The sequence below is a fragment of the Labrus mixtus genome, chromosome 17, assembly GCF_963584025.1.
Source record: "Labrus mixtus chromosome 17, fLabMix1.1, whole genome shotgun sequence".
Lineage (NCBI taxonomy): Eukaryota > Metazoa > Chordata > Actinopteri > Labriformes > Labridae > Labrus > Labrus mixtus.
The window spans coordinates 15678339-15691739 of NC_083628.1; the positions used below are offsets into that span (position 1 = coordinate 15678339).

The following is a 13401-nucleotide window of genomic DNA, read 5'->3' on the forward strand; positions in this document are numbered from 1 at the left end:
TCAAGTACAGAACACAATATTTTCAGTAATTCTTTACATTTGAGTTCAATGTAATAACATGTGGGGCTTTAACTGGTCTCTGTTACCAGCTGTTTGATGACTCAAGATATCTGAATGTGACTTTTCTTTTGTTACTCTCTTCCAGGATGTTGGGAAGATGTTCTTCTCACTAATCTGTTCCTTTCTGTTATAGGGAAGTATTTCTGGCGACTTACCAGAGAGAGGCATCTGGTGTCTCTGCGTCCCGCTCAGATCCATCGCTTCTGGAGGGGTCTCCCACCCAACCTGGACAGCGTGGACGCTGTGTATGAGAGGCCAGGGGACCACAAAATAGTATTTTTCAAAGGTAAATATTCCTTTGTATGTGTCTGGGATACTTCTGTCTAAAAGCCAAATTGAACTTAAAGTATCAGTGTTTTTTAGTATTCAGGTGAATGCATACAACTATAAAATTATGAATTGTCTTTTATTGTGACCTCTGTTTCCACCATGTTCAGGTCTGAAGTACTGGGTATTCAAAGACAATAATGTAGAGGAGGGTTACCCTCGTCCAATCAGTGACTTCGGCCTCCCCTCGGACGGTGTGGACGCAGCTTTTGTTTGGCTCCACAACGACAAAACCTACTTCTTCAAGGACAACCAGTACTGGCGCTACGACGACCACCTGAGGCGTATGGATCTGGGATATCCTAAAGACAGCACGCTGTGGAAGGGGTTGCCAACGCACCTTGATGACGCCATGAGGTGGTCTGATGGTGAGTAGTAAATCGAGAGACTTGTTTTCTTGTTCCTCTCATTTTAAATCAGCTCGCTGTGTTATTCAGTCTGCTCTGAGGTTGTCAAAGGTAGATGTGCAGATATTAAATAAATGAATGTTTAAAAATGATTGGTAAATTTATACAAAGGTATTTTGGTAAGAACAAGTATGTAGGCATATTCTGAAAGGATTTTTCTGACAGAAGTTTTTATCGTGCAAGTGAACACTATAACCTAACTACACTCACAAACACATTCTCTCTCACACACACACACACACACACACACACACACACACACACACACACACACACTCACACACTCATATGTTTAATAAAAAGGCCATCTAGACGTAGAAGCTCTTGCAAACTAAGATGTGTGCAGACCAAAAAGCAAATGATCAGTGACCCATAAAAAGTAAGCTGTGGTTATGGAAACACTACTGCTGTATGTTTGCCTTCAGGGGATCCAAGATGCTCAAGTTTCCAGACGCAAAAACTTTTTTCATTAAGACACTGAGTCAGTGTACCAGAAAGTGGTTGTAAGACTGGCATCTCGGCCAGCCAACAACAGCCTTGACCTTTACACTGCAAACACTGGAGAATCGTGTTGGGTGTTATGAATCCACAAGCTGGTCTCCCTTTATTAACTCAAGCTGAGACTGTGAGCCAGTGGTCGGCTTCATGGGCAGCACACAGTTTAGAAAAAACACTAGGATGCAATGATAAGATGTCTAATCTAAACAAGGAGGTCTAACAGATATTCCCCTCCTGCATTAACCTCTGCAGATCCATCTTCTGATAACACTCTGCCTTTCCCCCGCCCTGAGATTAAACCAAAGTTTGAGACAATCAGTCAGTTGTCTCTTTGTATGGCCTGAACAGCACAGGAAAACAAAAAAAGACAATGACAAGAACCATTTGGGCAGACATTCATTTTACAGACTCCCCGCTGGCGTACAGGTACAGTGAATCAGTCATCAACTAATTTGCCCGGATCAGTTACCTCACTGTAGACTCCTCACACCACCATCACAGTGTCTCTCTCACACATGCACACAAACACAGTTTTACATATACTGTTTCACCATATTCCACTTGTTGAACAATGCAAAAAGAAAATGTAAACTATTTTGAGCTTGTCAGTGTTAGTAGCATTTGCATTTAGTTGTGTTTGTTACTTTTGTATTTATTTTTGTTTTTACTTTTCTGAATCACATCTTAGTGCAGTTACTGTCTGATATATACTCCACATTTTAAGTCAGTCTTGAAGTGTGCAGCAATCCCATAACTGAGCATATTTTGATATTTTACTTACACTCTTGATCACCCTTTTACCTTCCTAGAATTATTTGTTTGTTAATCAAAGTATTAATACCAGCAATTGATCATATGACATTTTTTGGAAATGATCATTATAGGCAACAAAGAAAAGTATTTATTTATTTAACTAACTATTATAATCAGGTATAAGGAGCTTCGCACACAGAATAACAAAAACAAATGGAAAAAGAGGTGTTTGAGGCCTTAGACTGGAAAAAAAAGATGGACGACATGACAGATCTCCAAAAGTGAGGCCAAAACATTTTAGACTCTCCTACTGACTGTCTGGAGTATAGGTCGTAAACCCCGCCTCCTTAATGGGGCCATCTATAAAATCACAATACAATCTCAAACATTGTTTCTGTCATTATTACTTCTTATCATGCCAATTCATGTCAGAATGCTTATTTTTCTGAGACGTTTGGTTTTAATTTATTATTTGATCCTATAAAAAGAGGTATGCGCCATGATTGACAGGTCTGTTGACAAATACAGCTCCTGCAGAGTTGTGTCTACCATATTAGTTTAAGAGAGTAAGGGGTCTACCGAGGTAAGATAAAAAACTAGCAAAAAAAAGACGCATAAGGAGCAACAGAGTCCGCTAAACGATGCTGTAATAGATTTACTGTCCATCTTTATATAGAGTCAATGGCTGAGGCTGAAACAGCAAATAGGTGACCACCTTTTTTCCAATAGTATTGCTTTTAGTGTCAAACCACACCAAAGAGAATTACATTGGTGTCTGGATTTTCCCTATGAAGCACTTTAGCCTCTTTTAGTTTGTTGCTTTACGTATATTTCTGTTTGATTTACAACTTTTTCTTTCATCAAGATCATTTTCAGAATAAACAAGCAGCTGTTTTCAGTGAAGAAGCTCTAGAAAAGCATGTCACTGTACCTGCCCAGCACCAGATGGCAGAAAGGAAAAAGTTCAGAACCAACAACTGCTAAAGATGTAGATATTCTCTGTGGGATTTGTGTGTTGAGTGTTCATCTGGCAGCGCATTCTTTAAGGTTGATATTGAATTTCCTCATATTGTTGAAAATGCCAGCCCAAACAGTCAGCGAAGGATTTATCAGACGAATAATTTTACCTGGCTTAATAGATGTTTGTTGTCATTGCATGTGTGTGTCAACATGATTTCTTTTGCCAGTATGTGTCAGTGTGCTGCAGTTGACTGAAATCCACAAAAGCTTGGGCATCATTCACGTCGCAGCAGTGAGAATAACAGCTATTTTATCAGGTGTTGTCTCTGCACATCTCCAGTTTCAGCATGAAATGCTTTTCTAAACTTCTACATGTGAGAAGAAAAATCTCCCTCTCTCACACACACACACACAGGCACACACACACCTACACAAACACACCCATAAAACGTTCACTCATATTCTGGCCATGCACTCCTTCTCTTTGTTTCTTTTTTTGAGTCTGTTCTGTTCATCTGTTGCCACTAACTATTCCTTTATCAGAAATGTTTCATTGTGGCAGCATTGGCACTTCTTCCTACTCGTATAAAAATCAAACTTTATCCAGAATGTGATTGTGGTGTGTGAAATCTCTTTTAAGAAAGTCAAGGAAGTGCCAGATGGAAGCCACGAGCATTGTTCTCTGCAAAAGCAGCACACATTGGCTCATGTGTTGTTGTCTGTTTGTTGTTGTTATTTTGACATGTGGCCAATCACTGACCCGGCAACTTACTCAACCTTTTCCCACCTGCCACTGCTGACCTTTTCGAACATAAATCAGCCTCTTACGATCTTTGACCCATTAGTGTGGCTCCGACAGGTATTGTGTTTGCAGGGGAGGCAACAAAAATCTTCTATTCTTCTTTTACAAAAGGAATAAAGTAAAATACTCAGGGTGTCATTGGACACAATGAGACATTAGCAGTGCATAAGTAATGTTGTTACTGATCTGTATAGATGTCTGATTCTGTGAGTAACATTAGAGGTAGAGGTAAAAATCTGATCTCAGAGCAGTGACATGCATGCCTTTGAATGTTTCTAATTAACAGGCTGAGGTGGTTGGAAGGAAGCAGTTTAATCCAGCACAAGAAACATCGGCAGAACACTGAACGCCAACATAACAATCAAGATAATGGGAACATTCACAGGAGTCAGCATCTGAAGTACTAAACGTACCCTCTTGAAAACAAATAGCTTTACCTTACATTAAGTATGTGGTTGTTGTAATTTCCTCCATAGAACGATAACGCTTTCAGGCGTAGAGAGTCCAACTCAGTGAAATAGCTTTGTCAATAAAAGCAGCTGATCATTAAAGAAGGCCCAAGGTGATATTCATGACCAATTTAAATTAACTACTGATGCACCGAAAAAATGCATTATTTCAAACACGCATATATAGTTTATATTATTCAATTAGTGTGTGCGTTGATTCGTGTGTCTTTTCGCTCCCCTTCTTAACTTTTCCTGTAACCTCCCTCTCTCTTCTTCTCCCTCTGGTTTCTCTAATCTTGGCCACTTTTATAGGAGCTGGTTGGGTAATGTGGCCATTATTAGAGCATGTCACACACAACTCTGCAATGTCAGTAATCTTTACAGTCTATGTGCATCTGTGCCTGTAAAACAGCTTCTATAAAATGTCTAGTGGTTGCTGTAAAACCCTCATATACACTACATGAGCAGGAATGTGTGTGTGTGTGTGTGTGTGTGTGTGTGTGTCAGCTCCCAACTGGCCCTGTGTAATTATGTGCGCTTTAGCATCACACTGCCCTTCATGATGAGTCATTATTATGGTGAAGAGTAAAATGAACTGCATTATGAGGGAAATAATCACAGTGTGCCTCTTACAATTATACTGCATGGACAAGAGGCTGAAGGTTCTGATGAAGCTGACGAAAACGTTTTATTGAAAAGTTTTGAAGTGTGTGCCAGCTTCAAATTTCTTTTTATACTTTTTTTTTTCATGTTTTTTAGTATACTGAAATATTCTCAGTGAGAGTTGGCCGCCTGGTCTAAAAAGGTTTAAATTGAGTGTCTTTTTCATAACTTGATTCAAGCACTGTGAAGCAAAAGAGGATGTGGGGGATAATACGATTTAACAAGCCTGAAAATATGGAATAAGTCAAAAGGCAGCTGTTAGACCATCAATCATAGTCTTGCATATAAATAGTAATGAACACTGGGGCCCTTTTATCACTAGAGGAATCACTTTGGATTGCTTTCAGGGTAGAAAACCAGTGTTTTGTTAAAACTGGGTGTATTTTAATAGCCCTCTTCAAGCATTTTAACATGGTCTTCATAAAAGCAGTTCAGGCAACCAAACAGAATTTAGTTAGTGTCCACTGTTACTGGAAGAGAAACCAATTTGTGTCATTGTCGATCTCGCTTTCAGTCAACACGTTAACACTCAGTTCTGGTCCTTAAAGGGGTCACATTATGCTTTTTCTGGTTTTATATGCCCTTTAGTGTGTTTTCCAAGTGTCCTGTGCATGTTTAGGCACATCTATGTACAAAAATTCAAAGTCCGCGGAAACGCAGCTTCTCCTACGTCCTCCTGTTCGCTGCAGCATTAGCTGCATGTAACGGTTCTAGCCCCCCTCGAAAAAAAATTGCCAGTGTGACGTCTTGTCAGTGTGATATCACTGATCTAAGCTGCTGGGCTTGCCACAACAAGCCAATGGGCTTAGCCAGACGGGCCGACCAATCAGATCAGACTTGGCACACGTGGGGACTCTGAACGTGGGCACTTCAGAGCCTTAGAGAGAGAGTCAGAAGCGAGCCGGTGCATGGAGCGGCAGTACATGAAAACAGACACTTTTTTAGAACTTTAGCTATTGTGAACATACTTTAGTAGGTACATAGATTAAATATACGAACCCCAAAAAGGGCATAATATGACCTCTTTAAGAGAATATCAAGCTGTAACGTTTGGATGCAAATCATTTTAGCATTTGATCACGAAATTCCAAGTAACATGTTTCAGTTTGTTTGTTTTTCCACCTTCAGCAGCGAGAGAGGAGTTCCCTAACCCTAACCATAATTGTTGATGAGTTTGTCTGTATTTTTTCTAGCATGTTCCTGTACATGTGACACAAATCAAAAAGCTTGTGCATGTGGTTTATACAGAGTCCAAGCTCTTTATGAATCTTGTAAGTGTTGCTTAGTGTTGTGCTCATGATGGTCTTTCCAGATGTTATAGCAATGAGTAAGGTCTTTTACCTGGTTTTTGTAAAGTGTCTTGAGATACCATTTGTTATGAATTGGCACTACACAAATAAAGATTGATTGATTGATTGATTGATTGATTGATTAAGTCACTTTTATTGTTAAATGCTAAACAAGGTTGGTGTATTTTTAATTTAACCTTCCTGTATGAGTAGGACCTGATAGGTATTCAGCCAAGTCTAGTTTTTGAACTAGAAATAGGAGTTTTGGAAACAAGTTGATATTCCCATGAGGGTTTTTTTTTTTTTTTTGTAAGACTGTGAGACCATCTGTGTGTAACAAATTATAAAACTGTGTTTTTGTTGTTTTCTTGTGCTTGAACACTGTGGGGTAAATCAATATTGCTATTTTACTGCAGGCTTTGTGATTATTTAGATGTTGTCTCCTACAAATGCCTTTTTTCTCATCATGAAAAAGATGTTGTAATTGTTTCTCTTAAGAATAATTTATAAAAACCAAAGTCCGAGAGAATTTCTAATTCCCTGTTAATTTATAGGTTTCTTCCACAAAATGTCCCTAGCGTCCCTTCATGTATCCTAAATAGCAGCATTTTAGCTTGTTACTGTGGTTATAAACTGGCAACGTTATTACACCAATTCACTCTAGGAACAGAAAAGATTTCCAGCCACACTTTCACATTATACTACCAGCTTGTTCCTGACATTTCTTTTGACTGGACAGAGGCTTTATCTGTTTCTGGTCCTCAGGTGCTGGTAAAAGGTTGCCTGCTGTTCCTGCAATTAGAACTGGTCATATGCAGAGGACTTACTACTCTCCCTCAGGGATGTATAATGTTTACTTTATCTGGCATGGCTTTGGCAGCCTTTACCAAGAAAAAAAAACACCCCTAAAGAAATGCCTCCACCAGTTGGCTGTGCAGATTAGGCTTTGATAACGCACTTAGTAGATGTTCGAAACTGGCACAAGAACAACTAATTAGCAGCAGGTACTGTTTATTTCAGGCTGCTCTCAGTGGGAGTAAGCAACATCACCTCTCTCCCCTGCAGCAACTCCCGGCTGAACGCGTGGAAGCGCTTTCTCCTGTCAGGTGTTAAGAGGTCTGTCTGGGCTTCTGCCAGCTTCAGAGGTCCTGCCCCAGGTTCTTTGATGAGTGCGTGAGCGTGTGTGAGAACCAGAGAAAGAGAGAGAGAGAGAGAGAGAGAGAGAGAGAGAGAGAGAGGGAGAGAGGGCAGACCAAAGACAATATAGAAGACTGTCCCTGCAACAAATTCACCAACCCTATAGTATACAGTTATAAAATGCATGCATATACATACAACACAAAAGTTCCCATACAAACACTTTTAGGCCAAGAAACTGGAACCACATCACAGCTTTGATCTGCCTTTAGGCTGCTATAGGACAGAGAGAAAACAGTGAGATAGAGAGAAAAGGGCAAGGAGAGAAAAATGAAGAAGACATGGTGACAAGTCACAAGTCAGTGAAGAGTAAGTGAGAAGGAAAGTGAGACCGCCGAGATATCACAGGCTTTAAGAGACGGATAAGCTGAAAGGAGGAGAGGAATGGTAGAAGAGAAAAATGCTCCGGGGAAAAAAACATTTGTTGTAGGAAGCAGAAAAGAAACATCTGTTTTATACCATTGTCTTTCTCAATATTCCTGTTGATGTAGTGTTTGCTGTATATCAATACTTCATTTGCATTATCTTATTTATCTCAAGGGCACAAACAAAACAAAACAAAGTGGAATCAGTATTTTTAACTTGTCTCTTTTAATGTTTTACTGTATTTTAGAACTTATACTAACATCGAGCACCTTCTCTCTCCCTGTAGGCTCGTCCTACTTCTTCAAGGGGAAGGAGTACTGGCGAGTGCCGGGCAGCGACATGGAGGTGGAGGCAGGATTCCCCCGCCTCATCGCCAAAGACTGGCTCCTGTGCACGGAGATGCAGTCGGACTCTCCGGACGCAGAGCCCAAAAGTACGGAGACAAGAGGCAACGCGCACCAACACCCGGACCACGCAGAGAACGGGTACGAGGTGTGCTCCTGCACCTCGGACACTGCCTCGCCTTTAGGTGCCCGCCCCTCCCCCTCTCCCCTGTGGCTGCTGCCACCTCTCTGGACGCTCTCGCTGGCCCTCCGCTCTGAACTGCTATGATGCCAAAGCAGGGGACAAAGCGGCAGTTTAATGTGGGGGGGGGGGGCCAGTGGACTCAGTCTAAATACAAACTGGAACATTTTGTTCATATAAATATGAATTGATTTTGTTATGATTTTGTTGTTATTTATTTCACATGCCATTTGATGGTCATTTAAAGCGCCTTGCAGTATGGGTAATACATGCATATATACATTATCATAATATACAAGGGAACATGTAGTAACCAGTCCACTGACTGAGTGATAATGCTAACAACGTGCTTTATAAATTGCATTAAACAGAACCACAAGTTCTATCTCTTAGTTTCTTCTTGAATGGCTAAACTGACTCATGTTTGCAAGGGAAGCCTTTTTTGAAATGTGACTGTTTAGAAATGTGTTCTCATCAAATACACGTGAGTGATTCATCCGCACCCCTAATCTTTTCTTTTTCCATGTACAGAAAGTTGACAGCAATAATGAATGGCATTGTGGGATGTATGAAGGTGAACAGCAGCAGAAGAATGGCCTCCTGAGATTTTCTTATTTTGCAGGTTGATTTATTCATCTGCAGTTGGGTTTAAACATTTAGGGAAATGAAACACATTTCAGAAATATTCTCATGTCTGTCGAGGCAACAGGTATCAGCTGATAAGCTTAGCTTTGCTCAGTAACTGTAACCTTTCAATCACAATATAATTAAATATTTACTTTATATTTACTTTATATTGTCAGAATACTTTAGAATACCCTTTTTGTCCTTGCACTAATGTACAAGCAAATTCCAGTTCGTCTCCAGCAGTGGATGGTTAAACAAATCAAGATAACAAAGAAATATATATTAACACTCTAAAAATGAAAAAAAATATATAGTAAAAAGTATTCAGTAAAATTCATGAAATCTGAATCTGAAAAATGATAATCACTGTCCTGGTTCTTCACAGAGCTCATTTCCTTGAATTCACATCGGACAGGTTAGATGTTTCCAACTGTGTCCATTTCTTATGCTAAGCTAAGCTAACGTGGCCCTGGCTATAGCCTTATATTTACCACACATATATTAGAAAAGTTTGGATCTTCTCATTTAACCCTCCCCAAGAAACAAATAGTAAACTTTCCAAAATGTAGAGACAGCGATATAACAAGTACCTGACACGTTAAACATCCAGCAGGGCTGCTGAACTGCCTTTAACCTTTCTCCTTATGGTTATGTTAACATTTATGTTTATTTCTGGTTATTTAAAGTCAAGATTGTTTGTGAGCACAGTCAGGTTTTGTGTTTAACAATCCTAGAAATAGAGATTACATTTTTGATACAGCCTGACAGGAGGAGCTGCCTGTAAGACTCAAATCAGGGGATAGAATGACAGTTAGGATATAGATACTGTAGCACGTCTGGTGACTGGCACCTCGGCATGTATCTAGGCAGACAGGTGAAGAGCACCCTGGGATGCCGTGCAGATAGATTGTTAGGTTTACAGATGAATGGCCCCACGGGATGCTGACAGGAAGACAGATGAATGGCATGCTGGGATGTCGAGTGCAAGATGAACGGCATCAGAGCCGTAAACGGCTGAAGACAGGAGAATGCCATTCAGTGCAGCTATAGGTGAAGAAATGGCACGACGGGCTGTGAGAATTAAGCTAAATTAATGACTTCCAGCGAGACACATATGAATCCAAGTTTCTCAATGTCACTTAATGCCATTTGAAGAGTTTTTTCAATACTTTACCCAGACGCCTAAACTCAACAGCTGCTCATTCATGAAGTCATCGTTTTCAACCCTGGTGCAGAAGCATTCCCTGAGGCAGTATTGGTTTAGTTGTATTTTTGTATGAAATACGGATAAATTGTGATTCCACTTTGCATTCATTAAATTATAGGTCACTGCGCTATTTTTCCCTCACTGCTGGATTATTTCTTTCGATGATCTTAGCTCTTTACGATGAAATTGACTAGATTTATTCTTGCTGATATATTTACCTACAGTTTGAATATAGTCACAGATATATTTGAGTTGAGGTGTTCCATGGTTACTGCAGAAAACCAAGTGGACTGTGTATATTCAATTTGGAGGTGTGTTTTTTAATGTAAAATATTTTTGTATAAAAATAAATGAATCTGAATGACTTTATCAGCTATCTGTGGTCACGTTCATTCCCATCCAGAGCACTCAGAGTGTCTGAGTGATGTACTGAAAAGGAGGCCAGCCTTGAAGACAGATGAAGGTAACGTGACAGCTTGCAGACACCAACTGGGAGCTGCTCTCCTTCCCTCTGATGTTCACTCTTAAGCATGTTTTTATCTTGCAATGGTCACTGCTGTTCATCGAAATGCAACACACACACACACTCATCGCCTCAATCACACCACCAACCACACTCGTTCTGAGGGGCTTTAGGTACAGATCTGCTGGCAGAAGATTATATATATATATCCAGATTTGTTCCCACACAAATGTATCAGACAAGCAGTGTCACCTGATCCAAAAATATCAGCAGCTCAGATCCTGCTCAGTTTAGATCAGAGTGAACTGTGGTTGGCAAACAACTCAAAAGCTTGGGAACATGGCACACCACAGATTCCTCTGTCACTCAAACATCAGCCTCACTCCTTAAATGAGCATTTCATTAACGGCTAGGCTACAGAGAACCTCCAACTGAATATGCACAACCAAATTACACCCATTCTTTTCTCTTTTTTTACAGATTCATTTTTGGGCTTTTTGTGCCCTTGATGTAGAGATAGGACAGTGGATAGAGTCGGAAATCAGGGAGAGAGAGAGAGTGGGGAATGACATGCGGGAAAGGAGCCACAGGCGGGATTCAAACCTGGGCCACCCGCTTGGAGGACCAAGGCCTCCATACATGGGGCGCACGCACTAACCACTGCGCCACCAGCACCCCGATTACACCCATTCTGTGTGTGATCAAGTTTAAAATCCTCTAATAGCATGTCTGCTGTTCAAATCCTCCTGTGTGATTGTTTTTTTTTTTTTTTCATTCTCATTTGCTATCATGCATTCAGAGAAAACATGCTCACACACAACAGCCATAGTGGTTTGTCGTAACAGGTCGTACCTTTGTTACATTTGTTAATACACTTTTTTTATTTTTTTTAATTCTTGTAATTTGCCATCATGTTAGTTTAAAACAAATTCATTGTTATTCCTTCTGCATCTCCCTTTTGTCACGTCTTGCAGGCCAGGATGGCAATTTTTCTTCCCTCGTCTTGACACACTCGAGTGGTGTTAATTAACCAGTGTGGCCCTGCGGCTACTGAGAGAGAGCACCTGCTCCCAGGGGGGCAAAAAAAACCAGCAGGACAGGTCACTTTTCAGCTCTCGGTCACACTGATCCTTTTAAAGCTGTTACTTTAACCAAACCTAATTGTTGTAATTGCAAATGTCATAGTTTTTATGTTTTTTATTTTTTATTTTTTAACAAATAATTGATCAGAGAAGTGTAATAAATTATATTTTTTCAATAGAATTGCTGAATTTCAAGTCATTGCTTTTTCAAACATCATTCCATTTTAATCAGTAGTTCCAACATTCCCTGTGTTAAATGAAGGCATCACGCCCTGGCTCGGTCCTGAGTGGCTGTGCTGTGCTGTGTGACAACTTTGTGGAATATTTTCAGACAGGCAGGTTTACATCATTAAGATGTAGCCTTCAGTGTCTCCTGAGGCCGTCAACTATGTCTGCATCATGTTTTAGGTCCTGCTGCATAATCCAAATAATAACTTACAAACGAACACAATATATTACATTTTATAAGAAGCGTTATATGTTTATTCTGGGACATTTTATAAGAACTTTAGCCATTATCTGTGTTATGTAATGAACCCTTGGTTTAACCACTGATACAGATCTTCGGATGAGGACATGATTAAATGTATCATGCAATATGCAATAGAAATAAGAAAATAAATGATAGCCAAAATCACACAGAGACATACAGATGAAAATATATTGAACTGCTATTACTCACCTCTAAATAAAACTGAGGTTGACTATTTGCAACTACCAAGGAACATGTTCTTCAAGTGTTCATACCTCAAACACTGTAAAGATTCTGATGTGTGGAGCACGTAGCCAACCTGAATATCTTCACAACACTGAGTTGAAATGCAATTCCAAAAATGGCAGAAAATTGAGCCCTCTAATAAATAGTGTGTAACAGATAGAGTGCATAGCATGCAATAAAGTAAAACCGTCCCCACAGTTACGTCACTGTGCAAGTGAAGGTGCTAAGCGCCATGCAATCTAATGCAAAGCAGTGAGGAAGAGGGAGGGTCTGCAGCAGGGCTCGGTTCAAGCTTGCAGGGGGAGAGTCTATCTGGTAGACTTATCAGTCTTGATTCAGGCAGACGTCTACCGCCATACCTCAAAAGGTCACATTAAATTAGTTTCTTGCCCTCATTTCCTCTCAAAGTTTGAGCAGAGACATTACTTTCACTCTAAACATCTGGTTCCACAAAGTGACTGAGTGAGAGACTTCACCTTGAATCACCTTGAAAATGTGCCGACTAGAATACAAGCTTCGATGTTGGGTACTCAAAGTACAAACAAAAATAACTATGTAAGTACTAAAGCAAGGCCTTCTCAATTGAAACAATTTTTTTTTTGTCTGTTTTTGGACATTTTTATTTCTTACACCTTATATCGCCTATTTCAATGCTGTCAGAGTTGCACTGAAGAAAAAAGCAAAGAGAACACTCTGGTTGACAAAATAATTGCATGCAGGCAACGTGAGTAAAAAATGTTTTGATTCTAATAGGATACGGGTAATAAATAAGTATAGACCTGCAGACTTCCTGGATCTTTCTTGTCAGTCAGTCTGGAGCCTCTCTGGTGAACACACTTTATTCTGTGCAATGCTTCAGAAGCACTTGTTCTGGTAAGAACAAAACAGAAACATATTACTTTTTAAAACAGTACATCAATGCACTCAACACAAACTAACTGTCCTACATTGGATGTAAAAAGTTGGAGGCATATAAGCATGTACACACCAGCTATTAGAATTATAGAT

The 13401-nt window shown here is 39.9% G+C and overlaps 1 protein-coding gene across 1 annotated transcript in view; it reads left to right on the top strand.

The window, feature by feature from the left end:
- LOC132992291 (matrix metalloproteinase-17-like) overlaps positions 1-9566 on the top strand; it is an 88789-nt gene extending 79223 nt beyond the window's left edge. The window contains exons 8-10 of the mRNA XM_061061504.1: positions 194-346; positions 498-755; positions 8058-9566. Coding sequence (XP_060917487.1) covers positions 194-346; positions 498-755; positions 8058-8383 — 737 coding nt within the window. The 3' untranslated portion in view covers positions 8384-9566. The remainder of the gene's footprint in view (positions 1-193; positions 347-497; positions 756-8057) is intronic.
- The last annotated feature ends 3835 nt before the right edge of the window (positions 9567-13401 follow it).